The sequence below is a fragment of the Mangifera indica genome, chromosome 6 (assembly GCF_011075055.1).
Source record: "Mangifera indica cultivar Alphonso chromosome 6, CATAS_Mindica_2.1, whole genome shotgun sequence".
Classification (NCBI taxonomy): Eukaryota; Viridiplantae; Streptophyta; class Magnoliopsida; order Sapindales; family Anacardiaceae; genus Mangifera; species Mangifera indica.
In genome coordinates, this window is record NC_058142.1 from 17089706 (window position 1) to 17111960 (window position 22255).

General features: G+C 31.7%; 2 protein-coding genes and 1 long non-coding RNA gene across 3 annotated transcripts; all 3 read left to right on the plus strand.

The window, feature by feature from the left end:
• The first annotated feature begins 2629 nt into the window (after positions 1-2629).
• LOC123219480 (protein PHLOEM PROTEIN 2-LIKE A1-like) lies at positions 2630-4260 on the plus strand. The gene is made up of 2 exons (XM_044641465.1): positions 2630-2884; positions 3576-4260. The coding sequence occupies exons 1-2, from the start codon at positions 2723-2725 to the stop codon at positions 4095-4097; spliced, it is 684 nt and encodes a 227-aa protein (XP_044497400.1). The 5' UTR covers positions 2630-2722; the 3' UTR covers positions 4098-4260.
• A 1644-nt stretch (positions 4261-5904) lies between these two features.
• On the plus strand, positions 5905-8044 carry LOC123219822. Its single transcript, XR_006502913.1, has 2 exons — positions 5905-6086; positions 7410-8044. It is a non-coding gene; the product is annotated as an uncharacterized LOC123219822 (long non-coding RNA).
• Positions 8045-15173: 7129 nt separating this feature from the next.
• Positions 15174-15856, plus strand: LOC123218005 (agamous-like MADS-box protein AGL61). Its single transcript, XM_044639153.1, has one exon. The coding sequence runs from the start codon at positions 15188-15190 to the stop codon at positions 15848-15850; it is 663 nt and encodes a 220-aa protein (XP_044495088.1). The 5' UTR covers positions 15174-15187; the 3' UTR covers positions 15851-15856.
• Positions 15857-22255: the final 6399 nt, after the last annotated feature.

The following is a 22255-nucleotide window of genomic DNA, read 5'->3' on the forward strand; positions in this document are numbered from 1 at the left end:
CAGATATAAATATATGTCATTTGCATATTCCATTAGAAAGAGAGGAGCTTAATTAAGTGGCAAAGGTTTTACAATTTCTATGTTATATTCGAGAGCAATAAAATTGTATGTACACACTTTAATGCATAATTTGTTACATATTGACGTATAATCATATAATTGAATAATTTTTAAATTAAAGATAAAAATTAACATCTAATCACATGATGATATATTATCTGTGTATTCAAATTGTATATGAAAAATGTGTAGTTATAATATTATTAGTTCAAAAGAGCTATCAATCTCTTGCATTCTTCTTGAAATTAAACTTTAGTTTAGGGAATTTTTATCATCTTGTTCTTGTGGTTTTTCTCTAATTGGGTTTCTACATAAATTTTTGTTTGCGCTTTCCTTTCTTGTTTTGTGATTTAATTGCTTTCATTATTAAATTTCTTGGATTTCCGCATAAATGTGGCAGCTACAAGCTTTCCATTGAGTGTAGACATGTCCACGGGTTAGGTCAGCCGGTGGCACATCCAAACCCCCTCTAAAAAGGCACGGCCAATGGGGCATGATCAGCATCTTTTTAGGAAAAATTAAAATAATTTAAGATATTAAAAAATAATTAAAATTTTTAAAAAGTAAACATATAATATGGCAAACTACCTACTAAGAACCAAAGGAGGCATGGCCTAATAGACCCTGGGCATGCGTTGGGCCTTGTCATGCCATAGGCCGTCACAATCTGTAAGATCCGCCCTTTGATGTGCTCTGACCATCTCCACTGCCACCACGTTAAATCTGAGTTAATTTATTAAAATTAGTGAAATTATTCACAGAATCAACCAAAGTAGCAGATTTACGAGATAATGGCTTGGTATGATCCATATTCTTGACACCGGAAACAGTATCAAGATGTAAACGGAGAAACGAGCAGATAGAGGTCCATCCACTTTCTTAGATTCATTTGAACTAATGCTCCGACAGACAGAAGTATCATCACATGATTCGTTGCTGGTATGGGAAGCAGAGAATCCAGAGAATGAAGTATCAGAACATTTACAAGTAGAACTAAGTCCTTCCCCATCCGCATGAAAGCTCGACTTTTACTTCTTCATCCTTCCCCCATATATGGAACTTCAGGAGAGGCACTGGTATAAGCCAATGCAGATTCCTTAGATGTTCATCCACCCAGCGTTGTCTCCAGTGAATAATTTGGCTCTTACCAGAACTAAAACATGAAAGACATAAATATGTGTTTCTATCTATGCACAATCACAAATATACAAGATAAAAACCAAAATATTTATAATTGCGAAATATAAAAACTGATCTCCTACCATTGCTAGATGATTTGTTGCAAAATATACCCTTGGAACATGTTGTCTTCTAGGTGATTTGATTTTTACAGAATATGGTGTATGTATGTTTTTCAAAATCCCTCACCTAGCGATCTTGAAGGTAGCTTAAATACATTCTACCATAAAGGATGAAAAAAACTGGAGCTTTTGTGGATGAGTTATGGCATGGGAGTTATAAACCATTAAGCATGGGAGTTATAGACCATCAATATTTATAACAATTTCTTCATTTACTGTATGAAGCAGTTACCAGGAAGAAGAAATTAACAAAACACTTTAATTTCCCAAGTATATATTGTGAAAAGGCAATACTATATGAATTACAAGAGCGGACTAAAAGGATAGGAGAATTATAGTCACCTATGTAATACAAAAACGGAAAAGCGGAAACGAAAACATTGAAACGTATTTTCTCAAAAACATATGAAACAAAAATATGGAGAAACGTATAAATATGAAAATTGTCACCAGAATTTTCATGAATTAGAGTTCCTATGAGTGTCATATATGTTGTCATACAGGTCAATGGCTCTGATACCATTTAGGCATTTTACAATGGTTTAATATGATGTTTATATGGAATTTTATGGACTAAACTTGTATTTTTGTAAAACTATAGTAAAATACAGTAATTTTTTAATTACAATAAGATATACACTCAACTAACCTAGTTTATCAAACCAAATGAACAATATATATCAAACTTGATGAAGCCAATTTTTCGAACATTAACTAACAATTGGAGAAGGTGGAGATAGAGAGGAGACAAGTTTAAACACACTAGAGATAAAAGAAATTTTAAATATCATAAAGGAGAGAAGACGAAATCAAAATTAGAGCTCAAAATTGTAAAAGAGAGTGAAATATGAAATCAATTTATAATTTATTAAGAAGTAAGGAAACGAAAAATGTGTTTCATATTTTTTTTATAAATCCAAAATGTTTCGTGCTAGTTTTGGGCGTTTGGGAAGGGTGCACTTATGTGCTTCCTAGACAGTCACTGACACCAAACATCTTGGTTCATTTTCATGGTGGGAGCATGTAACTAAAATAGCGGCAGCAAACTAACACTTAAGGCTTTGTGCTCCAACAGAGAATCATTGAAATTTTTGTCATGTAGTTCTTTTGAATATATGCTATCTATAGTGGGGGATTTAGAATCTGAATAATTGATCACTTTTAGAAAGGAGATTCAAGATGCAAAATACTCTGTCATATTAATTAATCTGTTTATGATCTATAAATAAACTCAAAACAATTATATCCTTGTTGTCTTTAATAAATTTGGCCAGCCTCTCTCCTAGTATAAAAAACTATGATGCCATGGACATGGAGACAATCGATCATTGATAGCGGAGAGAAATAGTTCTGGTCAAGAGATGGCTGCTGCTCAAGAAACTCAGATTTCTCAAACAAAATTGCAGCTTCCAAACAACTATGAAGCCATTCTTGAAGAAGCAGACTCACAAATTGATAAATCCTCCTCAGACAAGCTCTGTGAACAACTCTACTCCGGACTTTTCTTGAACCAAAAGAAAAAGGTAACTCTCATCCTTCAAACTAGGGGATTCAATATGAGGTAAATTGAGTCTTAGGTCAACTCAACTTCTCTAAACAATAATATATATGTAGTTCAAGCCCATTAGAGTTGGTGTACAGTATTACCATCGGGCCACTAATACAGTAAACTGTATCATTAACCAGATAAACAACATCATATGAACAAAAAAGTTGATCTTAAAATGAATTATTGAATTGGAGCTTCAACAAAAAATGGACTCTTTGGAGCAAGGCCACTAACTCAATAGCTCTAACTGGATCCACCCCTACCTCAAAGCTGTGTGAATTCAAGATTATGTCTGGCTATTGGGTTTGATTAAAAGTTAGTAAACGTAATATTATTTAAATTTTTAAATATGAATATTTTAAATTTTCTAACCCAAATACCAATTGTTAACTTTCCTTTTTGCCAATATTTATGAAAGGAATCAACCAAGATTTAAAATAAGTAATACTATATATATTAACAAAAGTGATATTAAAAGTGTTAATATTGATATATTATAATTATGTGATTAAATAATTTAATTATTTATTTTGCTTTTAATTCACATCCGTCTTGATTCATGCAAAGCCAAAAAAAAAAAAGTAATTGGCAGAAGAAAATGATCATGTACTGGGCTATAATTTGATCTTCATGGTTATTGTTAATCATTCTATATATTATTGCAGAAATTTTGGGTTGACAAGTCGACCCAGAAAATTTTCTTCGTTTTGTTTGCAAAATCTCTCTCATACCCGAAAGGAAACTGGATTCTGCAACCTATCTCAACCGCCTCTCCCGGCGGGCTTGAGGAGTTCAAGTTGCAAGAATCACACAGATTAATGATCGAGGAGGCGATTCTGCAAGAATCAGATAGTTTTGAGGTGAAAGGGAAATTCAACACATGCAATCTCAGCCCTCTAACATTTTACAAAGTTTCATTTCTGATAAGGATGGAGAAGCAGGCTCAGGGATGGGAAGATCCTGTGAACCTGAGACTCGTCCATCCGGATGGAAGAGAGGAAGAACGCCGAGAGAAGTTGAAGGGAAAGCCGGAAAATAAATGGATGGACGTTTTAGTTGGTACGTTTACAACGTTCATCGATGCTGGGGAGATGGAGTTTTCTATGTATGAATTCGGTAAGAGGAAGAAGAAAGGACTCGCCGTCCTTGCAGCCTTCATCCAGCCATTGCCATTCCGAAACAACTAAGAAGGAAAATGATAAACTATCTATTTCGAGGTCGATTTGCAGAAATATCAATAAGCTGCCTGCATCCATGCACTTCTCATCACAATATGAATGAAAAAATAATAATGTGCGAGGGTTACATACTATATAATAAGCAGCAATAAAGAATATCGTTTTATAATAATCACAGTCAACTAATTATGCTCATGGTGGTTGAATGTTTACCATGTAAAAAATTTAATTTCCTATATTGTGTATAATATTGTATGGAATGATTAGTAAATAAAAATTTAACTGTCACACCATTATTTTAGGAAATATCATAAACACCTCCTAAAAATTTAAAATTTTTTCAAATACATTCCTATTGTGTCCTTTTTTGGGTAATTACCTATCATGCTATTATTTCTCTAAAAAGGTTTATCAGTCTATATTAGTAATATAGATCATATCGTACGATACGTATTATATTATACAATATATTGGTTATATCATATTGATTCTTTACATCTTAGAATATATATCATTTTTTATATATATCATATCATATCATAGTGTGTGTGTATATATATATATATCATGTATCATAAGATACTCATATCCATATTTATTATTTGAATCATATATAAATCAAACAGTGACACATATGCTTTGCTAGCTTATCATCTTTCTAGTTTAATTTTTTGAATAATACAATGTGTTAAAAAAATAAAGTTTATTTATCATCATGTGATTGGATATTAATTTATTTCAAATTAAAAAATAATCAATTATATAATAATATACCAATATTTGTACCTGCATTTGTATCTATTATTATTTATGACAGATAATGAGCTCCAACTCAGCTTTGTGATATTAGTATGACATAACTGAATTTTTTATAAAATTGGTTTTAATCATGTAATGTCATTATAATGGTAGCATGATGATTAGCCCAATCTAAGCCTATGATTGAACTGCAATTTGGTACTATTTATCTAATTATCCCAAAGTCAGTCTAATCTTATAACTAAATTTGATTTTAACTATGATATACGCTAGATTTGACACCAATTCCTATTAGAATTGATTGATCAATCCGAATTTACCAACAATGGTTTGAACCTCAAGGTTCTAATCAATTTTGTGGAACTATCAAAGTAGAAATAACATTACACTTACGAAGTTTGCAAACGAATTTTTTAAATAATTAAAGTGGTGTGATACAATGAAAGTAAAATTCTATCATTCAAGTTCAGTTGAACTAGACATTTAGTTTGAAGTGGCTTAATTCGAATCAACTATTAGACTGAGTTTTAGTTTAAGTTCGAAACTCAACTCGTTGATCTAGATTTAACTTTTTTTCAATTTAACCCAATTAAAATGACCGTATTTAAGTTTGACCTAAATTAAACTCAACCCCAATTGGAGTTAGGATAGAATAACTGTTTTCTAATATTGATAGATAAAAAGCAAGAGTGTAAGTAGATTCATTAATCAACCTCAGGAAAGCTGGCAGCCTATCTCACTCAGCAAACAGATTATGTCAATCAATTACAGAACCTGGCAGGTGCAGGCACAAAGCAATAAAGATTGGATATTTAATTCTTTACGCAACATAACAATAATGCAATCGCCATGATATACAGAATATATGTTCTTCAATGGTGGCAAAAGGTTGAGAATCCGATAAATTTTATCCTTTTCAAAAGGCGATTCAAGGTGCACAAATACCAAGCTGACATATTCGTATCAAGGAATCAGTAAGCTTTTTTTATGGCTTATCACCGAATAATTCTTTGTCCTATAAAGATGTAGAAGTTGATGTACATCGATCATCAACATTAACAGGAGGGAAAAAGTGATCAGAAAATGGCGCATGAGGTTTCTCAAACAAGAGTGAAGCTCCCAATACACAACTATGAATCCATTCTTGAAGAAGCAGTTGCACATACTGACTATCCCTCCTCCACAAACAAGCTATATGATCAGCTCTACTCCGGAATGTTCTTAAACCAAATGAAAAAGGTAAGAAATATCTTATAAGTTTAGTGTACAGATATCTTCATTTAAAATTCTCATAATTAAGTAGAGATGCATCCAATCCAAAATGGCTCACTTGAATCTATGGCTCAATTTGAATGAGCTGATCTTAAGCTAGAGCTCCATCTCAACTCGAGATCAGTTTATTTGTTGATCAGATAATACAATTCATCCCATTTGTTATTCAACCTCTGATAACATTATTTATCCTATAAGTAGAACTTCAGTTATATTGTGCATTCAAGCTAAGTATTACGGATTCAATCTGAGCTCAAACTGAATCTAGACTCAACTTGGCATGGATCAAATTCAAAAATACAAATCTTTTAAAATCTAAACCAAATCTATGAATTTGTCAAGAATTTATAATCGTGAATGGTTTCATCGGCGAAAAAACACAATTCGAAATTGCCAATGATGTCTTCCTTGGAAGTTGAGAGAGATGTTTTACTCATATCAGTTTTGGAGGGAGTTGTTGCAACTAGATTTTGATACTACTATAAGGTGTTGCAGGATATTTCCCACCCCAAAAAGTTAATTTGAGGTTGTATCTTATACTTTATATACAAAAGATTAGATTCAAACCGAGTCAAGTCCAAATATAAGCTAACTCAAGTTTACTCTGAATCCTAAATGACCAAATCAAGTTCAAGCTCAAGCTCATTCTAACTAGTCAAAAATGTTATCAAAAGTTAATAGTGAGATGAACAATACCACCAAATGGGGATTCGAGTCGAGTAGACACCGACAATTGACCCAACTAACCTTATGTTAGAGGCTCGCCAAAAAGTAAAAATTGGTGAATTGAATCAGCATCACAACAACCTCCTCAACTAACTTGATGCTGAAAATGAGTAAAGGAAGTTGTTGAAGGAAATGAAGAATGGGATAGAAACTCAGAGATGGTGGGACATTCCTATTGATCAACTTAACATGAAGGAGCTTCACCAAATGTATGCCTCTTTGGGTGAGTTGGAGTAAAGTTTGTTAAACAAAATTTACCTTAAGACCATAGTGCAAATTTATTTTGTACAAACCCAATAAAATAAATCAATCAACCATAATTTCAAGATCTACGCATAGATTATAAAATATTGAATTAAACTATTTAAGGTTATAGGAATACGTAGATTGTCATGCAATTTAAATATGTAAATTGTTTAAGTATATTGGGTTTATCTTTATCAATCACTTGATCCTATCAGTAAACTAGCATTTAATTATTCAATTACTCGGTTATATTAAACTAATAACATAATTATTGTTAGTCTACATCAAGAAATTTCTAACATATGGTGGTGATCATAGGGCCCCTTCTTCATTGATGGCTCCTTCACCGAATCTTGACCAAGCAACAAATCCTTTTCCAATGATAAATTCGGATGAAGCAAGTCCATCATGCAGTGCCTTTCCTCAAAGCTATTGTGGTTTCCAACCAAATCAATTCTAAATAACAATCATATTATAATAGTGTTATTTCAGTCATTTTGTTATGTTTTTAGGACATCTTTAGTGTTTTCATCTTATGTATCTTTAAGTCATGAGACCTAATAAATTAAACAAGGTTATGCACCAACAAGTTTTTCAACTTGTATTTTTGGTGATTCATATACCTTATGAAGTGATGAAGGTTAATATGTTAAAAGGTGTAAGATTAAGGAACTAAAAGGTGAAAAGTATAAGAATAATAGTGAAATTCAATGTCATGTTCTCTCTTGGAGTTGTATAAAAAGGGTGCTCCTCTCATTTGAACACAAACAAAAATTGAGTTCTCTCAATCTCCCTTTAATTTCCAAAGTTGTTTCTTTCTAAGTTTTTGTGGTGGAGTTCAGGTTTAATTTAGTTTATCTTAATAGAAGAGTTGTGTCTCTCTTGCTATTTTTACGTCGTTGTATTCTAAGAAAGAGTCATTGTTCAAATATTTGAAACTTGAGTAAATGAGACGAATATGTTCTAAAGAAACTGTATGTTGCATAAGTCTTGACTTTCATCTTCTTCTATATATTGAAGGTTTTTCAGATCTAAATCTGTAGCTGGTATGGTTATTTTATAATATCTTTGTACTTTATATTGTTTATATATGATATATTTATGGTTACTAACATAAATTTTGTTAACAATCTAATTTTTTTCAATTATTATATTTTAAATCATTATAAATCTACTATTGATTTGGTTGTGGAAAAGCATTATATTTTTCTTATCCCCAAAGGTTGTCATCCATGTGTTGCTATTAAATGGTGGTAGTGAATTTTGAATAGTATGATTTAGAGAAATTTTATATAAAGATATTGTATTTTAAAGGGGATTGTATGTGACCCCTTCAGTTTTTTTAAGAATTTATTTATCAACTACTATTAAAAAATTGAGATATTAAAAAAAAATACCACTTTTTGGGCCCGCCTATATATTTTTACTACACATTTTTTTATTAAACAATTATACTACTTTGTTAGTTAAATACCAAAACTACCCATATTTTTTATCTTTACAAATACAAACAACAAAAGTTCTTTTCAACACTGGAAAAGCAAAATATATTTTCAGAGATATTGCAAATAATTCATCCTAATCAAGGTTAGTATTGATCTATACCCTTTTCTTTTGTATTTGTTGGTGTAATAGTTGCAAAGCAAAGATTGGATACTAAAGTAGTTGATTAGCCATAAAATTTAGTAAATAATGTAGTTAGAGAATTTGTAAAAATAGTAATATTTATTTCATATTTTGTTTGTTGAGTGTTGTTATATGTGTATATTAAAGGAGTTGGAGTACTGATTGGTAGGTCAAACAGGATGTGGATGTTCATTGAAAACGGTGTTTTTAGGTTGTTTTTTTTGTATGCTGGAAAGAACATAAATAATAATGGGATCCAGGCTATAGGTAAGATCCCATTTGGTGGGCGATTTCACCTAAAACTTATAAGTGATCTCACTTGCTCCTTTTTCAACAGAAACTTTGAATGTTTACTTAACAATGCAGGTAGGTAATAATGGAAAAGGCGGATTTATTGTTCATTTTGAAGGGAATTGGATTACAAGTGATGATAATATAGTAAAATATATCAGTGGAAATGAGAGATCGATCTATATTAACACAAATATTGATTTTGAAGTGTTTGTGGGTAAAATATACAATCACCTAAAATTTGATCGGAGTCAGGCAAATGTCCACATAGTTATTGTGGATGATGCATCAATGGGCCCTATTGAGATTAAAGATGATAATGATCTTGAGTATATAATGATAGAAGCAGAAAGTTTATAAGGATCGATAAAACTTTGTGTTAACTAGACTCATATTAAAGGAAGAGACAATCAATTAGATGAAGAGGTTTCTAAGATAAAAAGAGAGGATCATTACTCATACGATTAGACAAAACCATAAATGTTTTAAGAGTGTAGTATGAATCATGGTGATGGTAATAATTATGATGATGTGGATGAGAACTACAATATTGAGGATAATGATGACAAATTTTCAAAATTATATGATGATGGTGACATAGATTACGAGTCAAGCAAAGATGTTGTGAGAAGTCAAATCAATGAAAGGGTTGAATCTAGTGCGGGATGCCATGGTTCCATAGATATAGGAGCGTATATAAGTCATATTCATAATCCTAATTTGTTTCAATGGGTTTCTAAACTGGTAGTGGATGTTGAAGGCTAATCATGAAAGCTTACTGGGACAAGAGTTGCTGGAGATGATTTTTTGATACACCATTATATACAACACCATGAAATAAGTGTCTAGTAGGGTTTAACTAATTAGATTCTCAGGGGTATGACACTCGAGAGGTTGACATACATGATGGGGATATCCATATGTACGGGGGTGTGGTTAGAATATTAGCCTTAGATCCCTGTGATGTAGACCCTACATGAGGGAGACCCAAATAGGGAGGATGGCATGGGTATATATAGGGTCTATGTACCATGCAAAGATGATCAATAAAAAGCATGATATCCCAAAGTAACATGCAAATTATCAATCGATTCTGTAAACTCTTTATCGAATGGCATGATAGGTGGCTCTTCTCTTGATCAAGAAGCATTGGACACAATATAATTGTAATGAGATCCTAAAACAAACAAAATAAAAATTTAATGTTAGTTAACAAAACATATCGTTATATTTTATTATATTAGTTAACAAAACTTTGTTGTAACTTCCACTTATTAGAGGTGTGCCTATAATTACATCAGCATCATCCCACGTCAGAAGGAAAAATGTCCTCCATTTAAGCATTCATAAGACACGGTCATCTATACTAAGTAGCACGTGTGGTGATAGGTTGCTCACAGTCTTATAAATCCAAAACTGCAATAATAAAAAACAATAAGTTAGTTAGTACTAACAATAACATGTAAGCTGATTATTTGCTAGAATGGTAATGTGTTATGTACCTAGAATGCAATGGGAAAACCCATAACTGGGTAATTGACAATAAGGAGTGACCTCATGCATGCATCATACTTCTACAAGCAGTACTCATATCTTACATTTATATCACACCACATGAAGTCTATTGTCTTATTCCATGACAACACACCCTATAGTAGGGCTGGATTCCAGCCGAGCCGAGCTCGGCTCACAGCCAGCTCGGGCTCGACTTGGTTTATTTATGGTCGGCTTGAGTTCGACTCGAGCTTGACTCGAGCCAAACTCGGCTTAGCTCGAGTTTGGCTCGTTTTCAGCTCGGCTCATTTTTCATATCAAAACGATATCGTTTTGTATATATATAGATCAAAACGACGTCGTTTTGTATAAAAAAATTTTTAAAAAAATCTACCGAGCCAACCCGAGCTAGCTCGATCGAGTCGAGCAGAGCCCGACTCGTTTCAGGCTCGAACCGAGCCGAGCCGAGCTCGAGCTAGAGCTGGCTTGGCTCGAGTCCAGCCCTACCCTATAGATATTGACTAAATGCATCTAGATCGTCAATGAGATGCAACATTTAATTGGATACCACATTCTTATTATCTGCCTCCAAAAGGAAGGAATGCATTAAATACAAAATGGCAAACTTTATGGCATCCTTATCATTATCACCCTGAATCTGGTCATCAACCACTCCTTTGATGTCTTGATACAATAATGATCTACTTAGCCTTGGGAAGTATTGTAACATCAATCTAGGAGTTCCTAAGAAATTCTCATAGTGCAACCTATCTATGTCATCTCCAAATGAAACACCAAAACAAGTGCAAACTTTATTGGCTCGAAACATACTTCTATACCATTTATTAGAAACCATAATTCTCTATCATGTTACCTCTGGTTAATTAAACAGAAAAGCATAACATGCATCAAAACGGTGTTAAAATGAGTCTCTCCAAACCCAAAAATCAACCAAAATAGGTCGTCTAGAATATCTCTCATTGCATCATCGTCAATTTTGGTTTATGATGCTAACAACATTCATCTTCATTATGACGGTCATTTGCGCATTAAATTTATCTACTTCATGAAACTTGTATGTTCCCTCTTAGATATTGATTTAATGTTCCTGCAATACAAATGAAAAACAAATGAAAGAAAAAAAAAATACCATAAACCCACACCAACTGGCAACTTCTCTTTTTATCTTTTATCTTTCTTTTCTTTTTTATTTTTATTTTTATTTATGATCAACATTGGAGCATATATATAAAACAAAATAAATCCAGCATTAGAAAGCATACAAGGTAATATCCTGGATATCGCCCAGTAAACGATATCCAGGATATTGCCTAGTATGAGGTGATACCTGGATGTTGCCTTTATCTTCAAATTTTTCATGTCTCTCATAATCAACTCCTTAGAGCAATGAAAACCAAATCAAATCACACCAAAACTACATCATCAACACAATAAAAATCCCTTTTTTGTGTAAATCTATTCATACACCAATACCAACAACCAAATTTATAGTACATCAACAAAATTTTAGCAAACAAATCTAAGTAGAAAACACTAACCCGTAAAACTTGAATGTCATTCTTCCCTAATTGGTTAGATTCAAACGATGACATCAATGGATGAAGTGCTCGATCTCATCAGTGTTGGTGGACGGAGCGTTCATCATTGACGTCATTCTCCTTCTCGTTGACACAGGCGTCTGCATTGACTGCTTCTTCTTCTTCACGTGGTGGCTTCTTCTTCTTCACTGTGGAGGCTTTGAAGATTTAATGGAGGTTTGAAAAGGGAAAAGAAAATCTTTTAATTAATTTGGGAGAGGTTTGGAAAGGGATAATATTTTTTAATTAATTTGGGGAAGGTGAATAGCCTTAGGATTTTATATTCAAAATGTGACTTACTACAAATGTGCTTTGCAAGGATTCTTCTGCTTTATAGAAGGGAATTGTCTATAGAATTCTTTTTATGTATGAACAATACAATCATACAGTTCTCAGTTTTTTCTCATCACAGGGGTAATTTTGAAACTGTGCACTTTTTATGGTATATTTGTTATGTGTATAAAAAGTGCAATAAAAATGTATAAACAGACCCAAGTTATGGTATTTCCTTAAAAAAATTATAATTATAACATTTTGATTTGATTTTTTTTAGAAATAAAAAATAGGACATCTGAATGAAACCTTGTTGATTTGTTGACCCAAGTTATGACTACTATGCCATCTTATGTAAGACTAGTTTCTATTTTCACAAACTATGCAAAAAAATTATATCAGAAAAGTTAAATGGGATGAGTTTCAAGAGGTGATAGTAAAACATTTTTTTTTTTAATTTGACTACCTTTAATCTTGAATCTTAAGAGATTTTTTTTATTAAGGATGCTTTTAAGATCGCAAAAGATAAACATGATGTTCAAGTTATCAATGTTTTTGATGTTTAGAAACTTTGTAATTTTTGTACCAACTATGACAAATTCAATGTGCAATATGTATGCATAAAAATGATTAAAGAATTATAAAAGTCTCTAGATTGTAAATATAAAATTGGGGATGTTAAATCCAAAAAGTTTATAGTGGGACAAACCCTAAACTATAAAATGTTGGACTCCAAAGTTATCATCAGTCAAGTGCAAGAGGTCCAAGTGATTACAAAATATTCATTCAGAGGAGATAATACTGAGTGAAACCTTCCTATATATACTTGCAAGTGGGGTTGTCTTACTAAAGTAAATCAATTCAACACCAAAGAAGGATAAGGTGATGAAAATGGGATGTCATGAAAACCCTCTAAACAGATTTTTATAGCTAAATCCACTTGAGATTATTGTTTTGAATAAATGTGGTGAAGAGGCTAAATGGCTACACCAATTCTTAGAGGTTATTGCAAAGTGACCAAAATTTGTTCCAACAATTTATATTCATTGTGATAGTCAATATGCAATTGAAATAGCACAGAGCAATATATATAATGATAAGTCTAGACATAAGTTGTCAACATAATACCATTTGACAACTATTCTCAACTAAATTTGTCTTTGTTGACTATGTCAAGTCAAAAGATAATTCGACGAATCTGCTAATCAAAGAGTTAAATAGAAAAATTTTTGACAAATCATCAAGTAGGATGGATCTAAATGTCAATATTATAAAAACTCAACCTATTTGATTGGGATCCCAAGTTTTCAATTTTGACAGTCAAACTCCATCACCAAATGTTGTATCTAAGTTTGTTAAATTGTTTATGAGAAGGATTGCTAGAAAAAATTGAACGAAATTTAATTAAGATCTATATGGTGAAATTCAATGTCTTGTTCCACACTTAAGTAGTATAAAAATATTATAAAAATATGTGCACAAATAAATTATACAAATTGATATCTCAGTTTGTGATTAAGTAATATAATTATCTACTTTTTTTCTCACTGCAAAATAACTCAATCATATGATACCATTTCAGTTTATACAAATAAATTTACATAATTCATTTTTACATATAGTATCATTGATAAAAATGGGGCTAGTTTGCTCATTTAAACACATAAAAAATTTGAGCACTTCCAATTTAAATTTTCTTTAATTTGTAAAATTGTTTTCCTCTGAGTCGTTTAAGTTTTCTTTAGGCTTTCTTAAATAGAAGAATAGTGTTTATCTTGTTATTCATTCATTGTTTTTATGCGACCAAGTGAAGGAGGTGAATATCTTTAGGAATTGTGTGTTACACAATTCTCAACTATCAACCTTTAACTTGTTCTTTTTTTTTTGTTGAACCCTTTTTTGTAATTTAAATGATTATTTGAAGAGTCTCTTCCATAAATTAATAATTTCAAAAGACAAGATTTATATCTAGGTTTTGGGACTATGACTAGCCACATATGCAATTGGTTTGAAAGCATTTATTATTAAAAATTATCTAATAAATGTATTTCTAATATATATAATTTTCATAATATCAAGCTGAACGTTACTTATCCACATGTCTAATCCGATTGATCGAACCAAAAACTAATCATATGTGACCAAATCAAATACTTGGTTACCTTTTATTTTTCAGTGAATTTCTAATCATCATTAAGAATAGGTGGTGGAGATACATACAACTCATTATATGAAAATAAAAATTAAATTTTACCTAACATTAGGACACATATGGCATCTCTTAATTAATTTTAACTTTTATAATTAATGTTTTACACTTCACATGTTTTAAGTGTTTCAAAGAGAAAATTATATAGTGTTATATGTTATATAATTAACACATATTCTAATATATTTTATCGATAAAAAATGAATTAAGATATCTTATGAAATAGAGAAATGACTTTATTATAATTATTTCAATACATTTATCCATCACCACAAATTTCAAATATTAAAATAAATAAACAGAAATACAAATATTTTTTTTTTTAAATAAAGAAATGAGAAGTTCCTAACTCCATGGCATTTAAAAAATAAAAATAAAAAATCTATATTTGAAAGTAAAAACAAAGAAATTAATTTGCCAACCAAAAAAATTTATACTTAATTTAAACAATAATAAAATTTTTAATTATTATAGAAAGAGGATAACTGTATCATTTTCAATGGAATTTAATTCTCACTGAGGAGTCCCTCCTATATATACATGACAACGTAAAGCATGCCAAACCCAAAGAAAATCAAATCAAAGCTAGTATCAAAATTTTTGCAATGGCAACCAAGAAGACAAGAGGAAGGCAAAAGATTGAAATGAAAAGAATTGAAAAAGAAGAAGATAGATTGATCACTTTCTCAAAACGTAGATCTGGTATCTACAAAAAGGCAAATGAACTTGTGACTCTTACTGGCGCTAACATTGGGATTGTAATGTTTTCACCAACAGGAAAGGCTTTCTCCTTTGGCCATCCATCCATTGAAGTTGTGGCAAATCGCTTCATGGGTGGGCATCAACCAGAATGTGATCCAATAGACCTTCAACTTGAGGCCCATCGCAAAGTGAGAATCAATGAATTGAATCAAGATCACAGCAATCTCCTCAACCAACTTGAGGCTGAGAAAGAGCGAGGGAAGTTGTTGAAACAAATGACAGATGGGATAGAAACTAAGGGATGGTGGGATACTCCTGTTAATCAACTTAAGGAGGAGGAGCTCTACCAAATGCATGACTCTTTGGATGAGTTGGAGAGAAGTTTATTAAATGAAATCTGCCTCAAGACTAGTGGTGATTTCGGTGCCTCTTCTTCATTGATGGCTCCTCCACCGAATCTTGACCAAGCAACAAACCTTTTTTCGATGAACAATCCGAATGAAGCAAGTCCGCCTTGTAGTGCCTTTCCTCAAAACTATGGTGATTCCTTGACAAATCAGTTCTAAATAACAATCATGTTATGATATTGTTATTTCAATCATTTTGTTATGTCTTAGATCATCTTTAGTGTCTTCATCTTATGTTTCTTTAAGTCACAAGACCTAATAAATTAACCAAGGTTATGCACCAATAAGTTCCTGCCATATTATTTAAGAAAAACTGGTTAATTGCTTTCTTTCTAATCTATATATTTCACACTCAAGATCATGATACTTTTTACTTTTGCTTCGATTTTCAGCATTATGATTTATGATTCGAAGGTTAGAATCAAAGAATCAACATTATGGTTCTGATGCTTCAACTTCTATAAACAAAAATGACAGATCTGAAGCAAGAACATCACAATTTTACTGTAATTTGTGTATATATTACCAAGGATTCAACAAAGAATTGCATGGATGTACCAGAAAATAAAAAAGAACTACAATTAATACAGTTTTCCATTGTATAACTAAGAATTGCATTTGTTTGCTCTTCTCCCTATAGCAATTTCATGCTACAACTTGGATTTTTGGTGATTCACATTCCGCATGAAGCATACAATGAAGTTATTTATTAATTAAGTTGGCAATTGCTTTGTGTGAGGGAAAATTGAATAAAATTTAATTTCGACAAAAATTAATAAGTTGAAAGGTGTATGATTAAGGAGTTGAAAGATGAAAGGTTATGGTAAAAGTCAATGTCAGGTCCCCTTGAAGTTGTATAAAAGGGGCCTTCTCTCATATGAACACACAAAAATTTTGAGTTCTCTCAATCAATCCTTAATCTTCAAAGTTGTTTCTCTCTGAGTCCTTAGTGTTCAATATTTAGGTTTTTTTGTGACAAAGTTTAGACTTAATTCAATTTAATTGCATAGAAGAATCATGTATCTCTCTTGTTATTCCTCTATCGTTAAATCATGTGAAACATATGTTGTTTAAATATTTGTGAACTCGAGTGAATGAAACAAATCTATTTTAAGGAAACTGTGTGTTACACAAGTTTCGACTTTTAGTCTTACTAAATCTTTTTTTAGTAGCTTTGGTCTATCATATTGAAAGTTTTTCAACTTCAAATTTTGTAGTTGTTATGATTATTTTTTTAATATTTTTGTATTTTATTTATAATGTTTATATATGATATATTTATGGTTACTAACACAAATTTTGTTAATTAATAATCTTTAGAAAAGTTGATTTTAGTAGTTACCGTATTTTATATCATTATAAATTTACTATTGATTTTGTTGTGGAATGATTTTTACCATCCACAAAGTTTGTCCTTCTTGTGCTACTACTAAAAGTGGCAGTGAAATCTGAATATTACAATTTAGATCAATTTTGTCTAAAAATATTGTATTTTAAGTTAGATCACATGTGACCCTTGCTAATTCTTAGAGGATATTGCAAAGTGGTTGAAGTTATGCCAACAATTTGCACTCATTGTGATAAGTAATCTGTAATTGAAATAGCACAAAGCAATATATATTATAGTAAGTCTAGATAGAAGTTGTCAACATAATACCATTTACAATTACTCTTTACTCTATGTTGACCATATGAACTCAAAAGATGATATAACGAATTCACTAATCAAAGAGTTAAATAGAGAGTTTATTGAAAATCATTGAGTGGGGTTCGATGGATCTAAAAGTTGATATACTACAAACACAACCTATTTGACTGGGGGTTTTAAGATATAGGTTTGAAAGGTAACACCTATCAATCCTATACAAGTTTTGACTATCAAACTTCATCACTGTCATGTATTTAAGTTTGTCAAATTCATCCATATGGGGGATTATTAGAAAAAATTCAAATGAAATTTAATTAAGATGAAAGGTTAATAACAATATCAATAAAACTATGTATATCTATTTTGTGTATACAAATACATACATACTTAATATGTTATTTTAAATTAAAAATAAAGTAATACCCAATCTTATTTTTAATTGGATATACATATAATATGTGTATGCATTTGTGTACCAGGAAGAGGGTACGTATAGTATTACACTAATAATATATGGTGAAATTCAGTGCCTTGTTCCCATTTGAGCATTAAAAAGTCAGGTTCCTCCTCTCATTTAAATACACAAAAATTTCGAGCTCTCTCAAGTTTTTTTTATCCATAAAGTTGTTTCTTTCTAATTCTTTTAAGTGTTCTTTAGATTTTCTTGTGGTTGAATTTAGGATTAATTTAGTTCATGTGAATAAAAGAGTGGTGTCTCTTTGTTGTTTCTTTGTCGTTGTGTACCGGAAATAGATGTTGTTCACTCTAAAACCTTAAGTGTTCAATTATTAAGTGTTTTTAAGGTTTTCTTGTTCTGTCATTGTATCCTGCCTAAGTGAATGAGACGAATATGTCTTAAGGAAACTGTCTATTGCACAACCGTTCTTACTCTCACTCCTGAAGTTGGTATCATTTTTTTAGTATGTTTGTATTCGGTTTAAATTTAACTGAATATTTGAATTGTCTCTTCCTTATTTGAACTTATGTTTCAGGACTGTGACTAGACACATGTTTCGGAACTTACATTTTTTTTAGTACGTCTCAACTCTGACTGTCTCCGGCATCGAAGTCTCGGCGAACGAATCTTCAACTCATCAGTTCTTCCATCTTGGTGTTGCAGTCTGAACCGCAAATCTTGTTTTGCTCTCTCAACTACAATTCTTGTTTTCTCACTCAACTTCTTCTTCTTCGTCCTCTTACTCTGTTTCTGGATTTGCCAACACTTCGACGATCTGTTTGGCTTCTTCAATCATCAACGGCGTGAACTCCCCTCCTCTCTGGCATATTGAGATCTCGATGAAGTCTAGAATAGTGCCTTTTTTGGAGGTACTGCTTTGAAAGTGTTATATTGTCATTCTTGTTCAGCTGGATATTACCCCTCGTTGACTATTCATGATTTTATCTTCATGATTGTAGTTATTTGTTTTTTTATCAAGATGTTGAATTAATATATTAAAGAATTATATTTCAAAAAATAAGAGTGAGAAAGATAATTAAATTTTTTTATGCTAAGTGTTGCCATAAAGCCTTTAGGTTTTAGCAAGCATATATTTGTTCTATACAAGTTACATATTCACAGTCAGTTCTGTTTTTTTTTTTTTTTTCCTTAAATTGGTATTTATTAAAAAAAACCCTTTTTAATATTTATACATTTTCTCACGTTCCGTATTTTTGAAAAAATATGTTTTAATATTTCTATTTCCATTTCTATGTTATATAGGTTAACTATAATATTTGACTTACCTGGTGGTTAGTTACTAATTGACTAGAAGACTCATAGTTAGGCGAATTGTGCCACCTATGGTGAAATAGATCAAGTGATGAGACCAAAATTGAGTTTATTGGATATAAAATATACAAGGCCAAAGGACTTACTCCCACCCAAAAAATACTCTTTTCTCAAGGTTACACTCATTAACTTTAAAAAACTCAAACACCTACTCATTTATTAATTTTTATGATTATTATTATAAGTAAAATTATCATTTAACAAAAATATTTTTAAAAAAACTAAGTATTTATTACACTCCTCTCTCTCTCAGTTTAAAAATCTAACAATTTCATTTCATCTAAAGTTTGAAAAATTATCATTTCTCCCTAAGGCTTTCCGACCACCACTGTCAGTGGTCGGAGATAGCGACGATTGCATTCTCTCCTCCTCCCAACCTCTCTCTCCACCTTGGTCTATCTCTGACCATCACCAAGATGAAGACAACAAATCCATGTGTCTTCCCTCATTGATGTCGTAACAGTGTTCTCCTCCGTCGTCGTTTGCCTACTCTGGTCAATCTCAGTGAAAAAGACAACAGAATAAAGAAAGTGGCACTCGGCGAAACCAAGAGAGGGAAAAAAGTCACATTCATGTTGGAAGGAAGCGAACTTCGCTGAAGATGGATGCTAGGTTGACAACGTCTCGGTCTTTAGCAGAGAGGCAACCAAAGACAGAGGAGGACGAACACAGGAAAGGGAGCAACAATATGTGGAGAAGATTTCTAGGGTGGGCAAAAGCAAGAAAAATATAGGGGTAAACTGAAATTTGACAAAATGCAAAGAAAAAAAACCTAAAAGAAAATAGGGGGAAAGGCAATTTTGCAAACCTATGGGAAAATGTGATAAATATTTACTTTTTTTAAATATTTTTGTTAAACGATGATTTTACTCCTGACAATAACCTTTAAAATTAACAGATGAATAGGTGTTTGAGCTTTTTAAAATTAATGAGTGAGAATTTGAAAAAAGGAGTATTCTTTAGACAGGAATAAGTCCTTTGGCTAGTATACAAAACAAATCATTAGAGCATAATTCTTTTTCTGTTGAGTATTGTTTTATTGTTTATATATTTGTAACCAATCTGAATTTCCATTTGATCAATCGGATAGATCAAGACGAGATCGACCCATTGACTAGGTCTATAAACATTATTTGACACGGCCTGACAAATTAATAACATATAATCAAATGTTCCTTGTTTTCTTTCTCAATTCTACGGTGGTAGGTCCAATTATGAGAATATTTTTTAAATTATTGATGGACTTGTTATAAATTTACTGAAGCATCTATGAAAAGAAAGAGATTGAAGAATAATGAAGAGAAAGACAATATTGTTTATATAAAGGAATTGAGATGAAAAGTGAGAAAAAGAGTTGCAAATTCGGATGTAAGAAAAGTGTATATAAAGTGAGAGATGAGGGGGGGGGGGGGGGGGTTTTTATAAAAAACGTTTTCCCCAACTTCCCTTGACATTTTGGCTTACTCATATAAAAGGCATTTAATGTCCTTCAATTTTCTACTTTCACCATCATATAGCCACCATTTCATAAATGCATTCCCATGGATTTACTTGACTTTGATTTGGTGGAAAGACCGTAACCATATACATTTTCGGCTGGCTTCACGGAGAGCTAGAATTTTTGAATGATTTGAGGACGTTGCAACCAAAGTCTATTTAGTGGAGCGTCATGATATTGTTGTGTCATTATAAGTAAAAACATATCTCGTCTATGAACAGGCTTTATGGGGGTCAGAAAGATAAATAATATTTGTATATCCAACCAAACTATGATTTTTTGGGGATTTGACAGAAAAGAATAATCTCAAATCTCTAATTCCATATAGGAAACGGAGTATATGTTTTATTCCATTCTAGTGGCAACAGGTTGGTGCAGAGCTAAATCGGGCTAACAAATTAACTGCGAAGGATATGTCCAGTCTAGTGCATTTGGCCAAATATAATAAGGCTCCAATGGCAATCAAATATGGTACTTCAGGATCGAGTATTTTTTCCTCTTCTTTTAAAGGATGAAATGGATCCTTTTTTGGATTAAAAAACTGAACAATCATTGGGATGCTCAAAGGATGAGTCTTATCCATATTAAAATGTTTTAATAATTTGTCGATATAGGTTGATTGATGGATAAGTATTCCATTTGAATTGTACTCGATCTGTAGGCCGAGACAATATTTGGTTTTCCCTAAATCCTTCATTTCAAATTCCCTTTTCAAATATTCAACAGTTTTTTAGAGTTCTTCAGGAGTTTCAATTAAATTCATGTCATCAACATAAACTGTTATAATGGCAAATCCCGATTCTAACCTTTTGATAAACACACAGGGACATATAGGGTCATTTATGTAGCCTTCCTTTTTCAAATATTCACTGAGGCGGTTATACCACATTCGTCCAGATTGTTTTAATCCATATAATGATCTTTATAATTTGATGGAGTACATGCCTCTTGGATTGTCCCCTTTCACTTCAAGCAATTTATATCCTTCAGGGAGTTTCATATAAATTTCAGTATCCAAATTTTCATACAAATAAGCAGTAACTACGTCCATTAGACACATATCCAATCCTTCAGAGACTATTAAACTAATTAAATATTTGAATATGATTATATCTATCACAAGTGTATATGTTTCATCAAAGTCTATACCAGGCTTTTGGGAAAATCCTTGGGCTACAAGTCTAGCTTTATATCTAGCAATCTCATTTTTCTCATTTCTTTTTTTTTGTAAATACCCATTTATATCCAACAAGTTGTATGTCTTGACGTGTTAGAACTACAGGCCCAAACACTTGACGTTTTGTTAGAGAAGCTAATTATGCTTGAATTGTTTCTTCCCATTTAGGCTAATCATGTCTTTGTTTGCACTCAACCATAGTACGTAGTTCAAAATCATCATCATTCAAAATTTCAATAGCTACTTCAAATGAGAATATATCATCAATTATAATTGTTTCACGATTCCACATCTTTCGTGTATGAGCATAATTTAAATTTATTTCAGTATTCTCATTTTTCTATTCTTTAGGATTTTATACCACTTTAAGGGTTTGTGCCACTTCAGGGGCTTGAGTCTCTTTAGGGGTTATAACCTCTTCTGGAGGAATATTAGAGAGTGTGGATTTTTCA

What these genes read in the sequence shown, in the direction of transcription:
- LOC123219480 (XM_044641465.1), top strand. Translation starts at nt 2,723, where the DNA reads ATGGCTGCTGCTCAAGAAACTCAGATTTCTCAAACAAAATTGCAGCTT. An exon ending in TCTTGAACCAAAAGAAAAAG is followed by an intron (nt 2,885 to 3,575) that starts GTAACTCTCATC and finishes ATATTATTGCAG; the next exon opens with AAATTTTGGGTTGACAAGTC.
- LOC123218005 (XM_044639153.1), top strand. Translation starts at nt 15,188, where the DNA reads ATGGCAACCAAGAAGACAAGAGGAAGGCAAAAGATTGAAATGAAAAGA.